Raw genomic sequence first — 24,210 nt, forward strand, 5'->3', positions numbered from 1 at the left:
CGGCGGGCGGGGCTACGGGCTGCGAGGGGTGACGCCAGCCGGGTCCAGGCTGGGATCCGGCGGGGCCCGTTCTGCCCGGCTGCTTAACAGTACGTCGGGCGGCCTCCAGCGGGTGCTGGTGCCTGGGCACCATCCAGAACTAACTCTATAATAGCCCGGCCTTCATATCCATATCTTAACAATTTAGAGACAAAGGCAATGCAGGATCACGGCAGAGGACTCGCACAAGACCAGGAAGATGACAATAATTGCCCTTCATGTGCACTTAGCACAGTCCTGTGAGCCTTTACCCCATCGATTTCTCAATGGTGACGTTAGAGTGTCCAAGCTCTAAAACGTCCCTTCAGCCTGTTTTAGTGCCGTGTGGGATTGCTGCCATCTACAGGCGAGCGCTACATAAAGCACACAGCCCGTTCCCGATGCTGCCGCAGACTTTATTTCTCAGCTTTTACTCTGACTGGCTTTTCTCGTTCTTCCTGAATATATCCTGTCTGTGGAACCACATGGAACTACTGGTTGCTACCTGTGACAGCACGTTCCCTGGGCTGTTTAACACCGTTTAGATCAATTGTTCGGTGGCCACAGATGGCAGTTTCACCCTAGTCGGTCTATAACACAAGTATGTCCCTCGCCTTAACACATTCCTAACAAACCCACCAGAATTCAACCATAATAATGGTTAATCTGGGATTAGGAATGGATGCTGTACATAGTGGGCGATGTTCTGATGCAAGCACTCAGCTCTTACAGTAGGTAAGTACTGATCCCAAATAGGAGAGTCCCTCTTATACACCATAAATCATGTAGTAGCAGTACAGAGGGCTACACATCCAATAAATATATCAATAATGAATTAAATAGACGATGTGGCACTAAAGCCCAAACCCAGCTCCCACAGGCCGCCGACAAAATGGCGGCGCGCCGCTCTGTGCCCTCAGTAAAGATGGCGGCGCGGCGCTCTGTGCCCGCTGTAAAGATGGCGGCGAGGCGCGGAGTGGGCGGCGGCCATCCGAGGTGCGGGTGTCCTTTGTCCCCGGCCCGCTCCGGAGGCGGAGATTGGCGGGGGCGGGGCTGGGGTTGGGGCGAGCGCGGCGCCGGGCGAGCGGCGGCCGTGAGCGGAGCCGCCGTTGTCGTCCCACACGTCCCGGTCCGCCGTCGCCGCTCCCCCGCCCGCTATGAGGAAGCGCAACGAGTCGGTCACGGTGGAGCATGAGCGCGCCGCCGCCGCGCCCGCGCCTCTCGACAAGGGCTGCAGCCTGAGGCACAGCCTGCGTCTGCCCGCCGCCGACACGGGCATGAAGCGACCGCTCGGCAGGTGAGCGCTGCGACTCGGCCGGGTTAGCGGGGGACGGCGGGCGGCTCCGAGCTCTGTCAGCGGCCGCCGGGAGCGGGGCTCGGCCGGCTGCTCCGCCAGACTGCGGCCGTTCTGTGGCTGCTGCGTCGGCATTTCCCTCTCTACTCTGCTCTTGTGAGGCCCCATCTGTTGTACTGTGTCCAGGTGTGGAGCCCTCAGTACAAAAAAGACATGGAGATTTTGGAAAGGGTCCAGAGGAGGGACAGGAAGATGATCAGGGGGCTGGAGCACCTCCCCTATGAGGACAGGCTGAGGGAGTTGGGTTTGTTCAGCCTGGAGAAGAGAAGGTTGCGGGGTGACCTCATTGCAGCCTTTCAGTACCTGAAGGGAACTTACTCCCAGGAGGGGAGTAAACTCTTGGAAAGGGCTGATAATAGCAGGACTAGGGGAAATGGCTTTAAGTTAAAAGAGGGAAGATTTAGGTTGGATGTTGGGGGGAAGTTCTTCACTAGGAGAGTGGTTAGGCCCTGGAACAGGCTGCCCAGGGAGGTTGTGGATGCCCCGTCCTTGGAGGTGTTCAAGGCCAGGTTGGACGGGGCCCTGGGCAACCTGATCTAGTAAAGGTGTATGTTTGGTGGCCCTGCCAGGCAGGGGGGTTGGAACTACATGATCCTTGAGGTCCCTTCCAACCCGGGTCATTCTGTGATTCTGTGATTTGTGGTGCTGTCTGCGTGTTGATGCTGTTGGGCTGGGAGAGCTGCTGTGTTTCTCTTCAAAGTGGTACATGTCCAATGGGAGGAGATGCGTTTAACATAGGGCCGGCTTCACGTCTTGTCTGAAGTCGGACAGATGCTTCAGAAGAACGGAGCCCAGAAGTACCGCTGGTCACGTTGCCAAAGTGTGAAACATATTTCATGGCCGTGCAGTTTGGGAAGCTGGAGCCGGATCACTGCGCTGCAGGAATGGGGCAGCTTCCTATGGGACCTAAAGGCAGGCAGGGCTCTAGGAAACAAACCCGAGCGGCTCCTTCTGTGCTGAACTCCATGAGGATCTTTCCTTTCTCTTAAACAAAACCAACATCTAACAGTGAGACCTTCCTGCTGATGGCGTGGATTTTTGTGTCGTGAGTGGTGCCACAGCCCGTAAAGTGTTGTTGCTAATCTCTGTGGGTGATGGTGTTTGTTTTCGTGCCCCACAGGTAAACCTTTGGGATGCTGTCAGTTCTTGTTCGGACAAGCTTTTGGTAATTGCAGATGGCGCTGGGTTGGCGTCTCCATTGTGATGGCTGTGCAGCAGATCAGGCCGTGTGGGTGCTCTGCTTGCTCTGTCTGCTGTAGGAGATTACCACTGCTTCCAGAAGTTATCAAGTGATAGTTTGCTGGCTTCTCCAGTGTTAAAAGTGCTCTTTGATGAAGCAGTGGTGCTACCTGAGCACTGAGCAGAGCCTCAGGGCATGGAGAACCTATGGGCCGTCCTGTGCAGCATAACAAAAATGATGTTTGTTTGCAGACAAATCAGAATGTTAAAAGGAATAATCGCTTGCTTACATCCTTCTGTTGCCTTTTCTTGTCTGCTCTACCAGTGCGGGTTATCTTACTTCAAGTGGATCTCCTTTGACTACTTCACCCTTCAGCTAGTGGTTTGCAGGCTGGGTCTACTAATATCCTCCATTTATGTTTTCCGCAGGATAACAACTGCACTGCTGAAGTGTGAATCTGAGCCTGCAGGAATGGGAGGTCCAGGCAGAAGGGAGTCTGATGCACAGAGATAACGGTGGTCAGGCAGCTGTCCCATGTTCATCAGCAGACTGCAAAGGGTATAAGGAGAAATATAAGAGGAGAGTAAATACATAATGAACCTCTGCTGGCAGGGTATCCTGACCATGGCCAGTTAAGTGGTCGACAAACTTCTGCACCTCCCATTTTAATGTGCAAAGTTGTATTGCTGTCACAGCATACTGCTTGGTATAAGGTTCTGTTAGCCCTTACGCCCTCTTATACAATGGGTGTTTGGTTGTGGTGGTGTTTGTCGGTGTGTTTCATCACTTTTACTTCTTAGCTCATAGAAACTGCTAGGACGTGAAGCTGCATCTGCAAGGATGCCAGGAAGGTGCAGGTAGCACAGTGTCTGTCGCTGGGGGTTAGTGCTGCAACTAGTTATTCCTAGCAATGTGCTCATTGATGCAGTAGTTAAAATTGGCACTTCTGGTGGCTGTGGATTCCGTGTCCAGGGCAACTGGGGCTGCTTGCGTTTCACTCTGCTGTTACGAAGCTCACTGTATGTGGTTTTTCATCTTCCCTTTGATAATGACACAGTCTGCTGGTTAGAAAAGCAAACCGGCTCCAAAGCATCCTGATAAACCAAAGATGTTGCTTTGTTGTGAAAGCAAATTCTCCTATCTCATTTCTATTGAACCCTGATCCTGGAGGCAAATGGTTGCAGTTATATTACCCTTCTCTCCTGTAGCTTAGTCCTTATCTGTGCCTCTTTAATCCCAATCAGTAGTCAGACTCTAGACCTGAAGTGTTAATTTTGCTGCTAGTGAAACCTGGTTCTCTCCCTGTGCTGTGAAGCAGTGACAAGCTGCAGACTCTGTGTGTGGGAGCTCTGTACCCGATGCCTTGCTGTGCTGTGTCTTTGGAGAACCACTGTCCTGCTGCCCATCTCAGCTATCTCCACTCTTAGCAGCCCGTGCTCCTGTCTGTGTATTTTACTGGGGCAGTGAGTGTGCCCATGCGTGCTGAATGCAATGTGTAGTGACCCTTGGTGCCATACAGCCCCAGTAGCTGACGTGCTCCATGCCTCCCTCTGTCTCTTTGGATTTAAGTGGCAGCATCTTTCCACTTGACAGAAAACTTGGTCATGTCTGTCTTTTTTTCTTTTGTCCCTTTTTTTTTGTCTCTTAGCTATCTTTAGGCCTGGCTTTCTTCTGTCTATTATTTTTAATCCTTCTCCAGTAAGTTGTCATCAGTATCTTCTTTAAGGCTTTTTTCCCAGTGCTGCTTTCAGATGCTTGCCAATGCTCTTCAAGGAGAAGAGATGCATCTTGTTTTTTCAATTACAGATCCTTCTCACCAGCTCCGCCTTCCTGCTGGGCAGCCTCCACTGGATTAGGTGCAGGAAGGAGTGGTGACCACTTCCAGTCCCTTGCTGTGCTTTTTTCCACGTTAAGTACAAGCTGAACCACAGTTTCTCATCTGGTGGTAAAAAAAACCAACCTGCTGCATGGTTTTCTCTTGAATTTATTAATAATTTTGCTGCAATTCCTCTTTGAAGAGGAAGCATGGTAATATTTTGCTTGGATCTGTCAAAAATGGCATTGTGTAATTACTTCCACGCATCTGTCTGCCTGTCCCATGACTGAGAACTTGGTAGCTAAAACTGTTTTCTCCAGTTCCCCATGTTTCAAAGAACTCTGCCCATGCACACTTGGTTTTTTTGCTCTGGAGTTATAACCGAGTTTTGTGTTGGTCTCCTTGCGCTCTATTTGATTGCAGTGCCATTATTCTGCCATCATATGGACCTTTGAGTTCAGCTGCTCTTCTTTAGCTTGTGTCTAAATTATTAACCGTGGCTGTTGTCAGTTCCTTTGGGCCTACCAATAATCACAGGCTGGGCTGTCAGTCGGTGTGATGCTGTGCTGTAAGGTGACCAGCTGAGCTTTAACATCAGCACAAATCCTAGGCACCCGTTGTCAGCTTTTCTCTCTGCATGTCCCTTTTTCCTCCAGTCCCCTCCCGTCTATTTCCAGCCTGTTCTTACACAGAGGATCAATGGCCTACTTATGACAAGCTTGTTCCTGAAGATGACTTGCTTTCACGCTATAAATGGTATGTAGTTACCTAGCTGGGAATCTAGTTCTCTGCAAATGCATTCCCAGGTCATCACAGCAAGTCCATAGATTTTTCTGCAGGATGTGGTAATGTGTTTCCTTTTCTTGAAGGCAGTCTTGTGGTGTTTTAATGAAAATTAATGATGGTGACATCATATCCTCTCCAGAATCTGCTGCTGTGAGTGAGAGACCTGGTGATGTCCTCTTAGGAGGCTGCAGCTCATTTATCCTATCCTTACTGGCCCGAAAGCAGGTCACATTATTTTAGCATTCGTATCAGGATGTGGAGTTGGTAAACACGCTTCTATTGCAATTCCCCTATAGATCCCTGGGTGTGGAAACTTGGTGTGTAGCTTCTGTAAAGGTGACATTGATGGTGTTACAGCAGAGGATGGCTTCTGATATCCAGAGTGAGTGAGTGCAAGCAAGGAAGGTTCACTAAGGCTGTAATGTGAGAGCACTATGTTAATGTGACCGTGACTGAATCAGTACCACGAGAAGATTAAAACACAGTACTTGGGTGTTTTATAAGGGTAATAGGAGATCTAGGAGACTTTCAAGTCATTAGCCTGAGGTGGTGCCTGTGCAATTTTAATGGTAAGAGTTAACTTGCAATTCAATGAAGATTTAACAGCTAAATATACTAATGAAATTAGATTTATCCTTTGGAAAGGGGAGGGGTGCAAAACATGGCAAGGTTTTCAAGATTACAGCCTGGTTGATGGAAGTGGTAGAATCATTTCTCCAAAGCTCTTGATGTTGTGCTGTGGTTTGTCTGTTTTAAGGGCTTGCATTGCAAACAGAGGATGTATCAGATGTACTGCAGACCAGCTCAGTAGGCAGCAAGACATCTAGGAAGCTTTCTTGGGATTGATCCTTAGGCTGCAGGGTATGTAATTCTGTCTATCAGCCACAGCAGTGAGGAGGCAATTACTGCTGGAAGGACTGGGTGAGGTGGGGAGGAGCAATCTGTGTTTACTATTCAGATCGAGCTGTTTGCTTAATAAAGATTTATTTCAACACTATAACTCTTTCTGAGTGCTGGAGCACTTAAAAAAATGTTGGACAAGAAGTTGAACTTGTAAAAAATAAACAACTGAAAGTATTTGAGGTAAGTCCCATGGCTGCCCTCACGTTGTTCAAAGCACTTTCCAGTCACTGAGAGAGAACTGCAAAAACCAATATCTGAAATAAAACCTTCTGACATATAGGATTACATGGCTGCAAGCTTCCCCTTGCAGAATGGCCACTTCCACTTATTTTGGTAAGTAATCGCCGTATCTGAATGTTTGCTGAATATTGCGAGGCACAGATAACAGAATAGCAGATTCCTCTTTTAACATCACTTAAGCTCATATCTTTGTCTTTCTCTGCCTTGTGCAAGGAGCAGTGTGCGATAGTGGTTGCTGCTCCTTCTCTGATCAGTGGGTTAGAGTGTGGGCTTTACCTTTCACTTGCGGTGTGCTGCTTCTCCATCAGGACAGCAAGCAAGGAGGCTGGCTCAGACTGCACTTATTGCTTTCTGCTCTGTTCTGAACGTGGATGGGGATACCAAAATCAAGTTTGCAGCAGCTGAAAGTACAGCTCAGTGCTTCTTGCCGAAGGGATTGTTGTTGAATGATACTTGAAATGAGGTTGTTTGGGGTGTCGTCTCTTTATACAGGTGGTGGGCAGAATGAAGAACTCAGTGTGGGGGATAAAAACTGCTTGGAAGACTTTTCAGTGAGTTGTATGCAGGCTCAGAATGGAGAACAGCAAGTACATTTATCCTGTCTAGAGGCTGATTTGGCTTCTCCCCTGCGGTGACTTCTCTGAGACACAAGTCTTTGCACATGAGAGTGATGCAACTGGATCTTGAATCAGAGCTTCCAGGGCTTCCTCCTGTGAAGGAAAGCACCTAGACACTTAAGTGGATTTCTAGATGTTTAGAGCCCTGCAGAGTGAAGCCCAGCTCTGATTCCTCCCCTAGCAGCAGTTCTAACTCACTTGGTGTAAAGTGTTGATTGGTTTCCAGGCAGCTTTAGGAAGCAGAGGCAGAGCTGACAATGTCAGTTTTGTGCTGCTGAATAAGAAAATTGCAAACTGGACACAGCCATTGGAAATACTCAGTTCTTTATTCCTCTGCAGATCCAGCAGAAATGCAGTGAATAACCTTTTCTTTCTATTTCCGATAGCTTTGTGCAGGCCCTAAAGCATTCTTTTCCCCTTTTGACTATCAGAGCAGGGACCACGTATTCTTTAAGCTTGTGGCTGATTGAAGTGCAGTGCTGCAAAACATTCACTTCCCACACAGTTAAGTAGAAATGCCGACAGCTGCTTTCTGCTTTCCTTGTTTTGTGGTGTTGCTCTTCAGAACTTCAGCAAAAGCTCCAGTTTCAGTTGTCAGCTTCATTTTTCAAGTCCTGTGGTTCTGGAGTTGCTTCCTCCACCAGCTGACACCTGCAGCCAAAATACTTGACTGAAGCACAGATAAAAGCAGGAGTGAATTAATATTCCTGGCTGTATGCAAAGTAACCTGCTGTTCAAGGTAGGTCGGGGCTGACAGCAGCTCTGTATCTCTTCTTGCATCTGTTCTTTAATCACGGCTGTCTCCTCATGTGGGTGCATTGTTCGCTGAGCCTCCTCCCTTTTTTAAGCAGGTCAGTTAGAGAGGGTGCTGTGTGTGCCAGTTAAATGTGACAGCCATCAGCTGATGGCCAGTGTATGTAATGTTTTGGCACTGGTTAATGCTCTTGTTTGCTTGCATGCCTCTAATAGGGAACTGTTGGTTCATTGTAATCCAAATGTTTTACTAGTGATGTGTTCTGCATGTAAAAGGTGGCAGTATGGCTGCTAATACACAAGCATTTTTTTCCTTCAGGCCTCCAGGTCATCAGATCTCTGCCAGCAAAAGCAGAGTTCTGCCTCAGGTGGACCAATGTAAAATGACCATCTTCATGCATTTAGAAGGAAAAAGTCTAGTGCTGTAGACAGACAGATGAGACTGCTTGCAATGCCTTAAAAGAGCCGGAGCCACAAAGCCTGCCAGGAGTGGTAAATTCAGGCAGTGAGGCTGGTGGCTGCTTCCCAAAAATCACTGTGTGAAGACCTCACATTCACAACTTGCAAGAATGGACCTGTTCAAACGTGAATATCCCTAGGAACAAAGTCAGAACCTATAGATTCTTGCTGTTACTGCAAAGTTTACACGCATGCTGCTCTGGCAGATTTACAGTGCGTTAACAAGTGTAAGTGGTGGTAGGGGAGCTGGCTTGGCTGCACTGTGTGCTTTTTCAATGAAGATATGCATTCAGCAGCCCAGCAGCTTTGTGTTCAAGAGCAGCTGAGTACCTGGTGGAGTTCTATGGGTCTGAATTGATTTTTGCTTTTGCACTTTGCTTTTTGGCCCTTTGCTTTTCCACCTCAATACTCCTCTTCCTTGTGGAGAATTTGAGAGAGAAAATGAAAGCACTGCTCCAGTGAAAGCCCACTCAGCTGCTCTAAGGCTCCTGTTTTACACTCCCGGTGCTGTTTAAGCTTCTCTTGTTTGTGCTGCTTTTCCCTCTTACATTTACACACAGCCTCATGTTCCCCAGCACACGGACTAGTGAGAGGCTTGTGCCTTTAATACAGAACAGCTGTTAGCTGTAAAATGAGGAGAAACCTTAAGCATTCAGTAAACACTGCCGAGGGAGTGTACTCGCCCTGCAGATAATATCTCAATGCCGAGCTCAACTAAAATCTAGCGTGGGTGACTTTGGATTTGATGAGTATCAGCAGCATTGCTGGGGAGCTCTGGAGAAAGCACGGTTTATCCTGGAATGATTTATCCCATGGTGCAAACAAAGCTGCTGTTGCACCAGATGCGTTCAGAGCAAGTAAACAACCTTAAAACCCAGTCCCCAGGCCTGCTTTTCTGTCCCAAGTGTCAAGTGATTTGATTGCCTAGGGTATAATTAGTCATTGTTTGCTACATACTCGAGGTAACAGGAGCATCTACTCCTTTCTTCTTGAAACAAGGTATCCAGGTGGATGTTGTAATCAACTTTGGTGTTGTAACAGCTTTGGTGGCTGTTCTTCCATGGCAGGTTAGTGCCTAAGCAGCAGGCTGTGAGGCCTCCCCTCAGCCTCTGGGCTGAGCAAACCCGGGGCCCTCAGCCATATATATTCTTAAATGCCTTTAGGTTGGAGCTGCTTATTCTCTAACTCACTTGTGTTTTCCAAGTAAGCCCCTAAGACCGATGTACCTTTGTGGTAAAGTGGTGCTAAGTGTGTCGCTGCTGCTTTCTCCTGAGCACTCGAAAAGCTCAGCGTGAAGGGCATTTATTTCTTGTAATAGCTTTTCTGCAGGGCAAAAGCAGTTTAATTTAGGTAAATTACTCACTAGGTATTTAGCAGAGAATTTTACCGTGTCTGTGCTGCAGTCCATTGTCTGGGATTTATCCGTGGAAGCAAAGCTGTTTGTTGATGGATTGAGGCTTTGTCCTGGTTGCATTTTAAGTAGACATCTCCCTGGTGATGAGGTGTAAATGTCACATTACCTATTAGCATTTGGCATAGGGCACCAGAGCTAAAGGAAAGATGCTCCTTCAGTCTCCTACAGAGAAAAAGAGGAAATAAAACCCATCCCTTTGCTCTGATGGCGTTCCTCGGTGTATTCTTCAGCAGTTTCCTTTCCTGATTCTAGCTCATGTGTGGGTCTTGATGTCTTCAAATGTTTGGGTTTGTATTTTCTTTTCCCCTTTTGGAAATGGTTGTTGCTTTGCCTTGTCAGGAAAGGTGCACCCACCTGGATGGCAGATGCCTATACAGTTAGTCCCCTGGCAAGAGGAGATGATGTGCAGGTTGTTTCAAGTAACTGACAGCGTTCAAGCCCTTCTGGCACTGCTATGGAGCAAGTTCAGCATGTCACCTCCTGCAACAGCCAAGTGGGAAATAATAATTTCAGAGCTGCTGGAAGAATTGATCTCTGCCTTGGGCTGCTGGCAGGAGCTGCTGATAGCAATGCTGATTGTTCACTGGTGTGCAGTGTGCTTCCTGCTCAGCACTCAGCTGGAGAGCCAAGAAGTCCTGTTGCCTGAAGGATGTGAATACATTTTAGTTCTGGACCGCATGCAGTCACAATTGAGTCATGATTGTTTCTTCCCATAACATGTCAGTTAACTAAACCATGACAAGTGCGACTTTGTGCATGCACACCACACATATTCCTGTATGGATGTATGAATTCTTAGATGGTAAAGAGTATTTTGTGGAAAAATTGCTTTCCTTCTGGTCTGTGATCTGTTGGTTCCATGTTTTTCTTAAAGCAGCTTGCTCCTCACAATCTCAATGCTTAGGAGAAAAGAGAAATGAGGTATTGGGAGGCTCAGTCTGGACTCATAGAGAGTAAATGCCATAGAGCAGAAATCTCATAATGTTTTATAGCTTAGAGATTTCCTTTTCAGGTCGTTGGGAGGTATGAGCCCTTCTAGCTGAGCAAGGCAGGATTCTGCTTCAGTCTGCACAGGAGATGATGTGTAACATTAGCAGTCAGGTATTAGGCAGTCTCATTACAAATAGTTCTTCAAAATACATGAAGTCTAACTGAAAGACAGCCATGCTGGTAGTGCTTAAAATGGTAAGCACGGCCAGGCTTCTCTTTGCAGACAGACGTGTGATGTGCTTTTCTAGGGATGTTGTAAGCTGTAAAATCAGCAGAAAAAAGCTCTGTCATAATCTATTTTGGAGGGGAGTTTCTGTTCTGTTTCTCTAGGGTGTCACATCAGCTGATGGCTGGTGGTTTCTGCTTTTCTCAACCTGCTGAGGCTCCGTAAACTCCTTCAAGTTGCTTTTGTTTAAAGAATAAGTGAACTGGTTTTCAAATTCACTAAGCACACAGATCATTATGACTGTGTTATAAATTCCTGCTGCACTCAGGCCTTTCTTTTCTCCTTTTCTTACACAGGCGACATGGGTTATGGTTCCGATTGCGGAGGCTGATAATCTGGCTGCTGGGAGTGTACATAGCCATTCCATTTCTAGTAAAACTTTGCCCTGCTATTCAGGCGAAGCTGGTCTTCCTAAACTTTGGTAAGTGACTCAGCCTTCTGAAGTGAGGTGAAGTGTAAAAGGAAGGAGTGGCTTCATATTTCATTTTTCTGCTGTGACTCTCTGCAAGCTTACAGCTTGTAAAAGATGTGAGCCTTTGCAGACTGTGAGTTCTCCAGGCTATGAGCTGGAGGGCATTCTCTGTGGCCTTAGTGGTCTCTAACCCTGCAGTGGGTCTGGAGAGCTCACTTGACTCTCAGAGAAGCTCAAGTAGCCACAGGACAAGAGAATGAACAGCTGTCATAAAATCACAGAATAGCCTGGGTTGGAAGGGACCTTAAAGCTCACCCAGTTCCAACCCCAGCCATGGGCTGGCTGCCCCCAGCCATCTCGGGCTGCCCAGGCTCCATCCAACCTGGCCTTGGGCTCCTCCAGGGATTGGGCACCCACAGCTCTGGGCAGCACTGCCAGGGCCTCACCAACCTCTGAGTGAAAAAATTTCCCCTAACATCTTAACCAAAATCTCCCCACTATTAGTTTAAAGCCATTCCCCATTGTTCTATCGTTATCTACCTGTATAAAAAGCTGGTTTACCTCCACCTATGTGTGTGACCTATTGTAGGCAGCCTCCTTCAGCAGGAGGTTGGACTCAGTGATCTCTTGCGGTCCTTTCCAGCCCCTGCAGTTCTTAGATTCTACAGTCCTCTTTAGACTTTTAATTATAGAGGGTGAAACCACACACCATCCTGTAACACATTCCCAATTAACTTTGGGATATGCTCTTTGTCACAGGTGAGGTTGTAAACTGGTTGTTCCGTCAGTAAACTGCATTACTGCAAACAGTAAAAGGTTTGCTGAGTCAACAAGTCACTGCACTGATACAGCAGGAGTGGCTGTTGTGTCCAGGAAGCTGGCAGAGCAGACTGGGCAGAGGTGGTTCAAGGCAGCTGTGTCTTTGCCCACCTCTTAGTTTTATCCTGCTCCTATCTGTTTTGATGGTTGCATGTGTTATCTTTCACCTTCATGTTTTAGCTGCACATGTAATTCAGCTCATCCTTCCACATAAAAAGAGCAAGAGCTTGGCACATTTGACCAGTGTGTATCACTCTCCTCGCAACCCAACACAAGTGCCTTGGTAAAGCTATAAGGAAATAAAGGTAGAAGTTAAAAGGTTTCATGTTCTGTTCTTCTCCCTTTTTTGACGTTTTAATTTTTATTTCAGTGAGGGTCCCATATTTCATTGACTTGAAAAGACCACAAGATCAGGGCTTAAACCACACCTGTAATTATTACCTTCAGCCAGAGGAGGATGTAACCATTGGAGTCTGGTAAGGAAATGTGTTTTGTTATGTGTTGTGCAGCTGTAGTCTTTCCTTTTGTTCTCAGTACTGCACATCCAGTGATTTTGCTGTGCATGTGACAGCCATTGCCTGCTCTGATTTGTAGGTGTCTGTGCTTTTCTTTGCCAAGTGACTGAGTTCACGTCCAAAACTATGCAAATATCTGGGGCTTGGTTGAACTCAGATCAGTAATGCATGAAACAGAACTGGACAATGTGTGCTTCCAGAGGAATTTCACAATGTGGAAACATAAAGGGCTCGCAAACGCTTTGTGTTACTACAAAGATTGTGCCTTCATTTCAGACCAGCCACAAGGATTTAGAAGTTTTGTCATTCAACAGGACAGCAGTATCCTGCATGAAATGGTTCCTTCCCTTTAACTGAATTTTGGTGAAAGGCATTGCCAGCAGTTGGTTTAGTTCCAGGACAGGCTAGTTAAGCAATGGCTTGTATCTTCACTTGAACGATTACAGGCCTACCTCATAATGTGCTGAATAATTTTAGATTGCGACCTTGAGATTTTTGTTTCCTTTTACGAGTGCACTATATTTCTTCACCAAAACAGGACTTCCAGCTTTTGGTGGCAATTCAGTATCTGTGTGATTTGTCTTGAGGCTTATCAAGTGCATCTTCAGTACAGTTTGGAGCCTTGCCTTAGTGCTACTGCAAGGTGTTTTGTTCAGTCTAGTTCTGAAACAGTCTTCAGCCTGATTTCATTGTAAGCTCTCAGAATTCTTAAGGCAGAATGCTGGGTGCTACAGCTGCTGGGGCTTTTGTTCTGCGTGTCTACTGGCCTAGCTGTGGATCTTGTTTATGATGCATTTAGTCTGTTAATTGCAGTAATCAAGTGACATAAAAGCTGAGGGACTGAGATTCTTTCTCTGGAACAGCAGGTTGTGCAGTAGTTGTACTTTGAATTTGCCTGTGAATTTGGTGGCTTGCATGGCCCCAAGTTTTAAAAGCAGCAAATAAATGCAGGAATAACCCCAGTGATGGCCTGATTAGCAACAAGGAATGTATTTCTTTTCCTTCCGGATGCAGGCATACTGTCCCTGCAGCCTTATGGAAGAATGCCCGAGGGAAGGACCAGCTGTGGTTTGAAGATGCTTTGGGTTCCAGCCATCCTGTGATCCTTTACTTGCACGGCAATGCGGGAACAAGGTGAGACATGAAACAGAAGTGACTTTGTTCTGGGTGGTGCTTCCCTGTCTTATCACAGCATCAACACATTCGTTAAAAAAATGATGATCTAAAAGCAGTTCAGTGCTTCTCTCTTTAAAGGAGAGCATGTCTTGAGAAATGAAGCCTCTCCTATTCATCCAGTCTGAAAACAGATATGTTGCATTATCAGAGATAGATGATACTGTGGTTATTTCATATCTCGTGTCTGCCAGGAGGCTGTGACGTGCACTAGATCAAGTAGGGAGCAATACCGACACTCTGATGGTTTCTTAATTGAGATATGAGATAGGATTTGTAGTTCTATATATGTGCCTTAAGCGCATTAAATAAAACTTCTAGTTCCTTTCTTGAGCTTATTTTAATGCATTTTGAGGAAGGAAGGTCGGATGGAAAGAGGAAGCTGATGTGCTGGTCTTGTTTCATTATTGCATACATACAGGGTATAGGTCTGGAACATCTTTAAAGTTTGTAGTTCTATAGTTGCCCACAGATACCAGCCATGGTCAGGTTCTCCAATCTATGTTTCATGGTGCTAAAAGCCATTAGCGCAGTAGGAAACTTGCTGGGTAGTTCTTAGTACCATGTTTTTCCTGCCCCATATCTCTATGATGCAGCACTTCAGTTCAGTTAATAGTACACGACTGTCTTCTTTATTAACATATCATTTTCAAAGAGTATTGGCCCCTTTTGGAGTTCAGAGTACGTGTTCTTTTGATGCTGATGTGTGCTTGTAGATGCTCAACCAAAGCAGAAGCATTACAGAAATACAGTTCTGCTTAACTGTGATGGCTGTGCAGACTTGGTGGCCCTCGCATTGTGGAACTTTGTCCTTCTTCCCCTAAAATCTTACATCAGCATAATTCCTTTTTTGCATAAGGCAAAGTGTGGAAACTGCCTGCTGTGAGCAGTATGGCACAATACAAATGCATGTGCAGATAGGACTTTAGAAACTGACCTTGTCTCCTTGTGCTGATGTATTAAAAGTTTAATCAGATTGTTGCCTTATTTTTCAAATTCTGCTTAGCTTGTTCCCTTGTCTTTATAGTGTGTAGCAAATGATACTAATGGGAGCTGTTCTGCAGCGTAATGGTGGTAATTTAGGACCAGTATCTGTGTTATGTATGTGCCTATTGATCAGGTTTACTTGGCTCCCTCAGGTGTTACTGAGATAAAGTGCTGAGCTATGGACTGATTGCATATTTCACATTTAGCTTTACTCTGTCTACTGGAGGAAGCTGGAGTTGTATCAGCTTTGCCGTTCCTGCTTTAATATACGTCAGTCTTGCAAAAGGGCTGCTTTATTGATGCAGGCTGCATTAACCATAAGTAAAAGGCTCTGCCTTTGCTTTCTGCTTTGGCTGAGTGCTCTAGAGCTGAGGCAAAATCATTTAGTTCACTTGATGCCCTTGGAGAAATGCCTGCATTGCACGTTGAGGACTGAGTGGAAAGGCACTGGGTCTCTGTGCTTGGAGCCAGGTGAGAAGATCCAAGGGCCAGCAGCTTGGGTTAACATGGTAAGGTCTGTTGGGATCAGAGCAGATTGAACAGCTGGGTTGAAGCCAGCAGGGGCAGGTTGGCTTGATGCATTGCAGGCAGGTTGGAGGGTTGAAAAGTTTCTCTGACACCAGAATAGATTTAAAGGGAGAAGCTGCCTGCATAGCTCAAGAAAGCCTTGGTGCCTTCTGGAAGGCCTCTACAAAGCAGTTATAGTGCTGCTTCTGCTGTTGTGTTCATGTTTAGCTGAAGTCCTGAGGCAATGGGAAGAATCTGTCTCTGGAAGCCAAAATATTGACTTCTTTTTATTTTATTTCTTTAATTCTTCTATGTGAATCACTTTTGCCAGAGGAGGGGATCACCGTGTGGAGCTTTATAAGGTAAGTGGCTGCATGTTGTCTACATGATTGTATGAGCACAATGAGACATGCACAGACTTGGAGACTGCTCATTACAGCCCACTGCCAACAGGCAGATAGCTGAGGGCTCCCTGTATTCTCCAGATATGAAGTATGTATGGGATGAGGGGTCTGTAAGCAATGAGCACATTTTTCCACATTAAAGATATTTGAAAGGTCTTCTACCTTCTGGTACCTGTCAACTCCAATTGAGCTTTGTCAATAATACTTTCACAACACAGTTTACAGGTAAAATAAAGCTTTATTTAACCATAGCTGTAATTTGATTGACTATAGCAGTATTCTGACTACAGGTACCATGGTAGAGCATTGTTTCATATGGTACCAGTCTCTGTATGCTCGCCAATATGGTACCACATCTCTCCAAGTGATGGGAGGGTACACAAAGTTTGAGGCCAGCTCATATTCCTCAGCCTTTCAAGGTGACTTTTGGTCTTGTAAGTGCTGAAATGTTGGGCTGAGCCAGCATAAACTTCCGTGTTGGTTGGGCTCTCAGAGCTGGAGCTTGCCTAGTCACGGAGCCATTTGTTGCAATGAAGAGTTTTCTAGATTGCCAGTGCACACGTTTGGTTTATGAGTTGTCAATCAGAAGCCAGTTCAGCCCCAGTTTCCCCCTTTCCCATGGCACAGTTCATCTATGTTACCATCTCAAGTGTTGCTACATGAGAACAGGCAACTTTAGTTGCTTTGGGTCCTTGTTTAATGACCTCTGTGGTCATTTTCTATCACTCAGTGCCTTGGTCTGATACAAAGTAAAAGAGCTGTAACTATTTTTGCTAGTTTATTTCAGAAGGATTGAGTTTATACCCTCCAGATGAATTCAGCTCTTATTTCTTTAACTGGTATCAGCGTTGGCATTCGTAAAGGTTTATTGCAATGCATCTCCTTATGCAAGGTCCCCTGCAATAAGGTCTTTTTAATTCAGGTCGCTTGGAAAATGTCATTCAGGAGCGTCATGGAAACAGGTGCTGTTTCTTCTGAGATAAAAGCTTGTGCTTAAGTGTCTGGAGGTCGGCACATGACGACAGCTGAGCAGGCTGTCATGTAGGTGATCTGCTTGGTTGTTTTCCTGGGAATCAGCCTGTGCTGCTGAGCACAAGTTTGAATAGCACTTTGAATGAAGCTGTTGTACTGTTTCACTGCATAACCTGAAGGGTGTTGTAGAGGAAACAGGCAGAGTAACCCCTTTGCCTTGTTGGGTTGATAACATTGTGAAGTAGATCCCTGTACCCCTGCATCCTTGGCCTGAGGTTGGAGCATGGCTGCTGTGACTGCTTCTGTGATGAGTTTGTTTCTCTCCCTTCCAGGTCCTCAGCTCCCTTGGGTACCACGTGGTCACGTTTGATTATCGAGGTATGTGGGCATCTGTTACTATATGAAACACTTGTAGCTGTTTCTTTCTTAAGCAACAAAGTGGTTGCTGCTTGTTTATTTTAATTTTGGGGAAACTCATTTTCTAAAGGCTTCCTGTCAGCTAATTAGATGTAGTTACTGCGTGGTTCTTGTTTTCTTCCAGTGATATCCAGGGAGCTTCCAGAAATGCAGTTTTGAGTTCTTCCCCCTCCCCTCTTTTTTTTCTCTCCTGAAAAGATCCACCAGAAACAATTCATCTTTTCTATTGCTTTTATATCTGAGGGTCCCCAGTCTGTGAGCATTGTGAGAAGAGGCAGTGATCTCATTCCCTGCTTGGCACGTGGGATCTTTCTGTGCATAACACAAACAATGAGCGCAACTGCATTGCTAGGCAGCAGCTTTGGTGGAGCCTCAGGCCCTGCTTCCTAATGTCCAGCTTGGGACTCTGGCTCCTTGTGCATGGGGCTCTTTGATTTGGAGAGCAGAAGTAATAAAATGCACAAGAATTAAAGCATACTCAAGATCAAGCATCTGCTGCTGTTTCCATTCGTAGTGTCCAGACCATGGCAGCACTGCAATGCCAGCAGTGAGTGGTAAGGAAAATTGCCCATTGCCATTTTATCAAGACATCTGAGAGAGGTGTGTTAGGAGCTTGCCCTGTATTTCAGTCCTCCTGGCAGCTGCTTCCCTGGCTGCTTATTAGGTATCGAAAGGGATGTGGCATGTTTCCTGCTCAGCGTAGGATTTGTAGATGTGCTCTAACAGGGATGGAGCCAAAGCAATCACGAGAGTGGAAAATTGCTGGAGGGCATTGATTGAACAGGATGGACAAGCTGACATCTCAGCAGCTTTGTGGAACGTGTCTGTGCTCAGATCACAAGGGTCCAGTTCTTACTCTACCAGAGACTACACTTACAGATTGGTGATGTGTGTGTAAAGGTAGCTGAGGTTTGCGAGCTGGGTTATAGCAGATGCAATAGTATATAGCAGATTGCACAGTGTGGCAATGTTTGAGATCCAGCTGTTGATTTTGTTATTGACTGAACTGCATGGCAGCCAGCAGTTACAGCAGTTACGTTCTTTCAGTGACTGCTGATCAATCGGGGCTTGTAACCCAGATTGTAAAGGTGTGCAGTGAGATAAGCAGGAACTGTTCCTGTCCCACACCTTTGCAGGTGGGCTGTGTGGGATGAGCTTTGTGGTGCAGTTCATGCCTTTCTGAACAGGGACACCTTGTGTTTCAGGCTGGGGTGATTCAATAGGCAGCCCGTCGGAGAGGGGAATGACCTACGATGCCCTTCATGTCTTTGACTGGATAAAAGCAAGAAGTGGAGACAACCCTGTCTATATATGGGGACACTCCTTGGGCACAGGGTAAGCATCTGGTTGCAGTGGGACTTACCAGCTTCTGAACAACATTAAACACTGACCTTGGCTGAAGGTGCTGTTTGCTATAATCCCCAGGCTGGCTTGGCTTGGAGTCTGAGGCATATTTACTGCAGAGGAGCTTCCTCTTTTCACTCTGCAGAGTGAGAAGGGCTACAGTAAATGACTATGCAGGAATTGATCCTGAACTTCCATTGCCCAGAGGGAGAGTCTGGAAAGCAGGCACTTAGAATATGAGTCTGTTGGATTAAGGGGAAAAAAAGTGGGATAGCACTGATCTCTTCCTGTGGTAAACCTCTGTCTGCGTTTGTCTTTCAAAGCAAAGCACTTATTTGACATTCTGAAAGAGCAGCCACGTGTGTGTGCCATTTTCCCTTACAGAACGTTCTCTTCTCTCCTGGCAAACACACTGTTTGTAATCAATGCTTGTGTAGATGCCTGCGTGGTTACGCTGCTGCCCATCTGTGTTATTGACATGGTTGTGCCTGGCATAGGGAAGTATGAACAGTGAGAAGTCTGCAGTCCCAAATGCCTCTCCCTGCATGTTAAGCTTCCTTTCCTATTTCCTCTGCTGATCATCAGTCTGGAGGCTGATGATATTCAGTAGGAACCGTGGACTCTTATCCCCTTTATTTTGTGAGGACCAAACACAGGAGTTACTTTAAACTGTGTCCAGATGAGACCATTTGAGGCTGCTTTGGAAATACCTCCGTCCCACTAGGGAGGTGCCTGGAGGACACCTTACAGCTTTGACTGACCCAGCTGAAACTCATTGCAGTGTCACCCTGGGAGCTGCTGGGCACTTAGTTCCCCTCTGCCTACATTGCTGCTTCCCCCCCTTCCCTGCACGTCCTTTGCAGTCTGTAGATCAGAGCCTGGTGCTTTGTGAAGGGTCTGTGCCAGATTAACACTCACTCTTCTTCTTTCCAGGGTCGCAACAAACCTAGTGAGGCGCCTTTGTGAGAGAGGTAAGTCTGCTGGGCTCTTCACCTGGCCCAGGTCCTGCCCGTGGTGCAGGCCTTGGCTGCTGCATTTCAGCACGTTGCCTTTGGCTTTTCAGAAACACCCCCTGAAGCGCTGATACTGGAATCTCCGTTCACCAACATACGGGAGGAGGCGCGAAGTCATCCCTTTTCTGTGGCAAGTATACAGTGCCTCCCACTGTATGTGTAATTGTGTGCATGGAATCGAACCTTCCAAAGTGACACAGCTGCCTGCTGGCTCTGTGGGGCAGCAGTGATGTTTACTGCTGACACTTGTAAAGGCTTCTGCTTAAGGCAGCTCCAAAGAAGACCAGTCCAATAAGTACTACCACTCGTGTGGAGCCTGGTAGAAGGAAATAAATTGGGATCTAAAAGGGCAGTAAATGCAGGGGGAGAGGGAAGATTGACTTGACCCTCAGCAGTGGGCAGCCCCCCCCCAACCCCATGCTGAAGCTTCTCTGTTGTGAGAGGACAGTTTGTGGGCTGTGAGCAAAGCGATGGCAATGCTGCACTTTCCTTCTCACAGCCCACTCAGTGCAGCCCCTTTACTTGCCCAGACCCCCACGGGAGCTCAGCCTGATGTAGCTGTCTCTCCCACCCATCCTGGCTGCAAGCAGGCTCGGAACTGAGCAGACACACAGTCTGACCATGTAAGCACCCCGAGAGCTGGCTCCTGAACAGGATAATAAGACAAGCCTGAAACAGGAGGGGGAAAATGGTGCTAGTAGAAATTAGCTCTCACTTCTGAGAACACAGCCAACAGCCAGGAGATCTTACAGGGATGGTGATGGCCTGCCCTGTTACTGTCCATATGGCTGCTTCCTCCCACTAATGCAAACTTTTTCTTTCAGATCTACAGATATTTCCCAGGGTTTGACTGGTTCTTCCTTGACCCCATCACGACAAGTGGAATTAAATTTGCAAATGATGAGAAGTGAGTGCGTTTACTGGTTTTAGGGGTTTCAGCTCTTGCTGCAGTGAGCCAGGGCGAGCATCAGAGAGCAGGCTGCACTCTGCTCTTCTTTTGTCCAAGCCTTGTACTTGCTGAAGGGATTTCAGTTGCTCTTCCAGCCATGAATGCACTATGAAGCTTTCCTTTTAATTGGTCTTAATGAGGAGAGATGCAAAAGAGAGCACAGAGACTACCCAGGGACATGCTGATTGGATCCTTGTGATTTCTGCTTTTCAAGTGTGCATCCCATACTAAGCTGCAGCACCAGGACATTGAAGGTTTGGTGTGATTTCTGTGGGGTGCGTTTGCATCAGCCACTCTGCATAGTAATTTTTGCTTTCACTGAGCCTTTCATTTAGGAGCATTCAGCAGTTTGGTTTCCAGTACTGAAAGCAAACCAGACCTTGGGGATGGTGCTTTGCAGAGAGGTGAGCTGCTTCAATCTAAGCAGCAAATAGGTTGTGTTTTTATTAGCAAGCTTTCTGTAGATTAAATCAATGGTGCCCATATTATGGCACTTCCAAGGTCTGAACTGTGGGTAATGACTCACAGAACACATTTGCCACTACGGTTTCCTTGTATATCCAAGTGTGTTGGCGTTAGAGTGCCGGGAGCCTGCTGAGGGTCAGCCCACACTTCCAACACTGTGCTGTACTGAAGCCTTGCAGGTGGTTGTGTGCTCTAGTTTAAACTCACTTTGTCTGACAGCAGTAGGGGGCTCTTTGTGCTAGAAGTAGTTTTGGGTAGGGAAGAAAATGTCCGTTCTACTTGCTTTGGATTGCCTGAGCTCTGGTGTCACTGTCATCTGCTTTACAGTGTGAAGTACATTTCCTGCTCCCTGCTCATCCTTCACGCTGAGGATGACCCGGTGGTACCGTTTCATCTGGGAAAGAAGGTATGTACATGGTGATCCTATGGAAGGGACTAGTGAGGGCAGAGTGACACAGGGGAGCTTGTACAGGCAGCAGGAGGATGGGCACAGAAATGTGTAGCCTGCGGGTTTTGTGGTGCTGGAGGTGGTAAACCAGTAGTGAAGCCATGCTGGAACTAGCAAAGCTGGTCAAGCCAGTGCCTGTAACCCAGCCCTGGAAGGGTGGCTGCTTTGCGGGGGTGGCTGCTGCAGGACGACACATCCCTCACCTGCTTCCCCTTGGGCTCAGCTTTACAACATCGCTGCGACGTCGCGGAGTTTCCGAGACTACAAGGTGCAGTTTGTCCCATTCCACACAGACCTCGGCTATCGGCACAAGTACATCTACAGGAGTCCAGAGCTACCTCGAATACTGCGGTAACAGCCCAGCTAACTGGGGTCTCTTCTAGCTTTGGGAGGGGGTTGGGAGCAGTGGTGCTTTGGGCTCTGGATCAGCACTGTGACACACACCCTGGGAGAGATGCATATTCAGCAGGTGTCTGAATAAGGCAGCTTTTATGAAAGCCCTTTTGTCCTCCAGAGTGGCTGAGACACTGGTGCTGGCTGAGCACAAAGGCAGAGTTCTGTATCTCTGCAGAATAAGTTAAACCTTATTGTGGGAGGGTTTAAAGAAAGAGTGCTATTCCCTGTCTCATCTCAGCTGCAGGGGCCATTTGCAGAGCAAACATTCACCTCTTGTAGGGGGAGTTGCTGACATGTGAAAGCAAAGCTCGCTGCTGTTTGCTGTAGCTGTGAGTGCTTGAGTCCTGGTGTTTGTCAGGGAAATGGAAGACTTGTGGGCTGCAGCATCTACCAGAGTGTAGGAGAGCTGAGAGTCACTGCTGTGTTCTTTCTTTTCCTAGGGAATTCCTGGGAGTACCTGAACATGAGCATCATCACTGAAGACTGGCTGCTTGGCAGCACGGAGGTTTTCCTTTCTTTCCTTCCTCTCTCCTCATTTTCCTCCCCTCTCCCTGTGGGTCAGTCTGCCATTCTTCCATCCCTGGCACTAGAGGAGATCAGGAGTTCCCACTCTGGTCCTGATGTGCACCCTTGGCAACTGCAGCTCCCGACATCGGTACCTGTGATGGTAGGAGGAGGATATGGTTGGATGATAGGAGGAGGATATGGTTGGCTTCTTTTATTTGACATGGATGGAGGGAGTGACAGCAACCCAGGAGCTGGTAGCAAACAGTGAACAAAGGAAGCACAACAGTGCCTGGCCAGTCCTGAGTGGTGCTGCTGAGGACAGACATGCCCTGGACGTGCGTCGTGACCAAGGGTGTTTCTTTCACTTCTAAATGCTGCTGCTGGCTTTTGGATCATGCAGACACGTCTTTGTTGGCAAACAGCTTTAGCAGCATCTCCATACCACAGTTGTCTTGCTTGAGTTTGAGGTGTTTTCTTTCTAGGAAGTACATGTTTTGCTTTCCCTTTTTGCTGAGTAGCTGTAGTTCCAAATCCACTGACCATCCGGGTGGTGAGAGGTGTTTTATTTAGCTCTGCAGTCGCATTGTGTTGCAAGCATTGGGCAAATCACACACGTTTCATAATTCAAGTGAAAGCTTTTTTTTCCCTCCTCTTTATAAGCATCTACTTAACAGAAAAGATTAGTGCCCTTTTATCTTATCTTATGCTTTCTTTCTTTTCCTGAACACTTCTGCTCCCATCTCTACTCTCCTCAGCGCAGCTCCTCCCCTTCCTCACGTGCACTTTTTAATAGCATTGAAGTGGTTGCTGTAGATAAACTACAAACTTTGGGCATTAAACTGGAAAGCATGAGGTTATTTTGCCTGACTTTCCTCTTCCAAGAATGTGGGTCCAGGGGGTGGGAGTGGATGTGTTCTGATGTGCTCCCTGTACCTACCCGGACAGATGCTTGCTTGCTTTGGGAGGAAGGACTTTTTTATCTTTTAATTTTCCCCTATTTCCTTTTTAATTCCTTTGATCAAGTTTTCCAGGACCTGGTGGTGCTGCTGTTCCTCTGTAGTTAAGGGCGGGCAGTGCTACGATATGTAGTTCTTGATGCAAAAACAAGGCTGGGTTCCCTCCCCCTCTCTCCCTCCACCTGCCTTCTGCATTCTGGGCACCACAGGCAATTCCAGCAGCTGCTTTCTCAGCCCATCTCAGTGCTGTGGGTGGAAAGAGAAGTGGAAATGAGCCCTGATCCACAGGGGACGTCCTTACCCTGTTTCAGGCTCCAACAGGGCCTCTTTTATGCTGCTGCTACACTGAGAGGGGAGAGGGTCATCTGCAGGCTTGGTGGCTTCCCTCTGGGTCACTGTCAGGCTGCAGCCAATTCCAGGTGCTGTAGGTGAGACGTGAGCGCTCAGAAGCAGATTGTGCTGCCTGAGAAGGGTCCATTCAGGGTTGTACAGCGTAGTAGAAACTGCTCGGCATGCATCCAGGTTATACCTGCAGGCTCATACTAGTTGCAAAGCAGACAGTAGCTTGTTCTTGTACTGAGACTCTTCTGCTCTAACGTGGTTATTCCTGAAGTTTCTGACCCATGATACTCATAAGCTAACTGTGCCACTTAAATTATGTTTAATGCACTTGTATTTATTGCACTGACAAGAGGAACACTTACTTGGCTCTGTAGAGAGGGACCCGTACATTCCAGCTAACGCTGCTGCTGGACTTGGGCTGCCCTGGGATGTTGGTGATCCCAGCACCTCCATCCTTGTTCAGAGGCCAGTGATATGCTTGGAAATTAGACCTGAAATGTTAATCTCAAAGTGGTGTAGTTTTAATAAAGGCGTTGATTGCTGACCATTTCAGCAACTTGCTTCACCTGCTCATTCTGGGGTAGTTTGTTTTTCTTACCAAAACATGTGGAATGATTGGAGGGCAGATATGAGGGGTTTGGGGGTCTGACTGTGAAATTGAGCCTCTGCTTCCCCTCAGAATGGGGGAGGCATGATATGCACCTGAGTTTCAAGCATGGCAGCCCTCCATGCTGCCTGTAGGCCAAACCAAAGGCCTAATCCCCATCCCAGTGCAAGGAAAGGACTTTGGCTTTGAGTGTCATGATGGCATTGATCTGTTCCAACCTG

General features: G+C 47.0%; 1 protein-coding gene across 3 annotated transcripts; it reads left to right on the forward strand.

Moving 5' to 3' along the window:
• Positions 1–21: 21 nt before the first annotated feature.
• Positions 22–23,955, forward strand: LOC107310754 (abhydrolase domain containing 12, lysophospholipase). 3 transcript variants are annotated; one of them, XM_085542448.1, is made up of 13 exons: positions 22–753; positions 11,053–11,177; positions 12,358–12,463; positions 13,517–13,636; positions 15,501–15,531; positions 16,878–16,923; positions 18,168–18,297; positions 19,240–19,277; positions 19,370–19,449; positions 20,144–20,226; positions 21,061–21,139; positions 21,405–21,532; positions 22,018–23,955. In XM_085542448.1, exons 1-13 carry the CDS (start codon positions 701–703, stop codon positions 22,055–22,057), a joined length of 1,059 nt encoding a protein of 352 aa, XP_085398574.1. In that variant the 5' UTR covers positions 22–700; the 3' UTR covers positions 22,058–23,955. The 3 variants fall into 3 exon arrangements, with proteins under 3 accessions (XP_085398574.1, XP_015712182.1, XP_085398575.1); XM_015856696.2 differs by lacking the exon at positions 22–753 and adding an exon at positions 1,074–1,315; XM_085542449.1 differs by lacking the exon at positions 22–753 and adding an exon at positions 6,329–6,390.
• The last annotated feature ends 255 nt before the right edge of the window (positions 23,956–24,210 follow it).

Source organism: Coturnix japonica, chromosome 3, assembly GCF_054131305.1.
Source record: "Coturnix japonica strain WE chromosome 3, WE-NBRP24, whole genome shotgun sequence".
Lineage (NCBI taxonomy): Eukaryota > Metazoa > Chordata > Aves > Galliformes > Phasianidae > Coturnix > Coturnix japonica.

Bases quoted from the DNA above. Each gene is read 5' to 3' on its own strand.
- LOC107310754 (XM_015856696.2), top strand. From the start codon at position 1,176: ATGAGGAAGCGCAACGAGTCGGTCACGGTGGAGCATGAGCGCGCCGCC. The intron at 15,532-16,877 runs GTAAGTGGCTGC...TCTCCCTTCCAG, and splicing joins ACCGTGTGGAGCTTTATAAG to GTCCTCAGCTCCCTTGGGTA. The intron at 21,140-21,404 runs GTATGTACATGG...CCTTGGGCTCAG, and splicing joins CGTTTCATCTGGGAAAGAAG to CTTTACAACATCGCTGCGAC.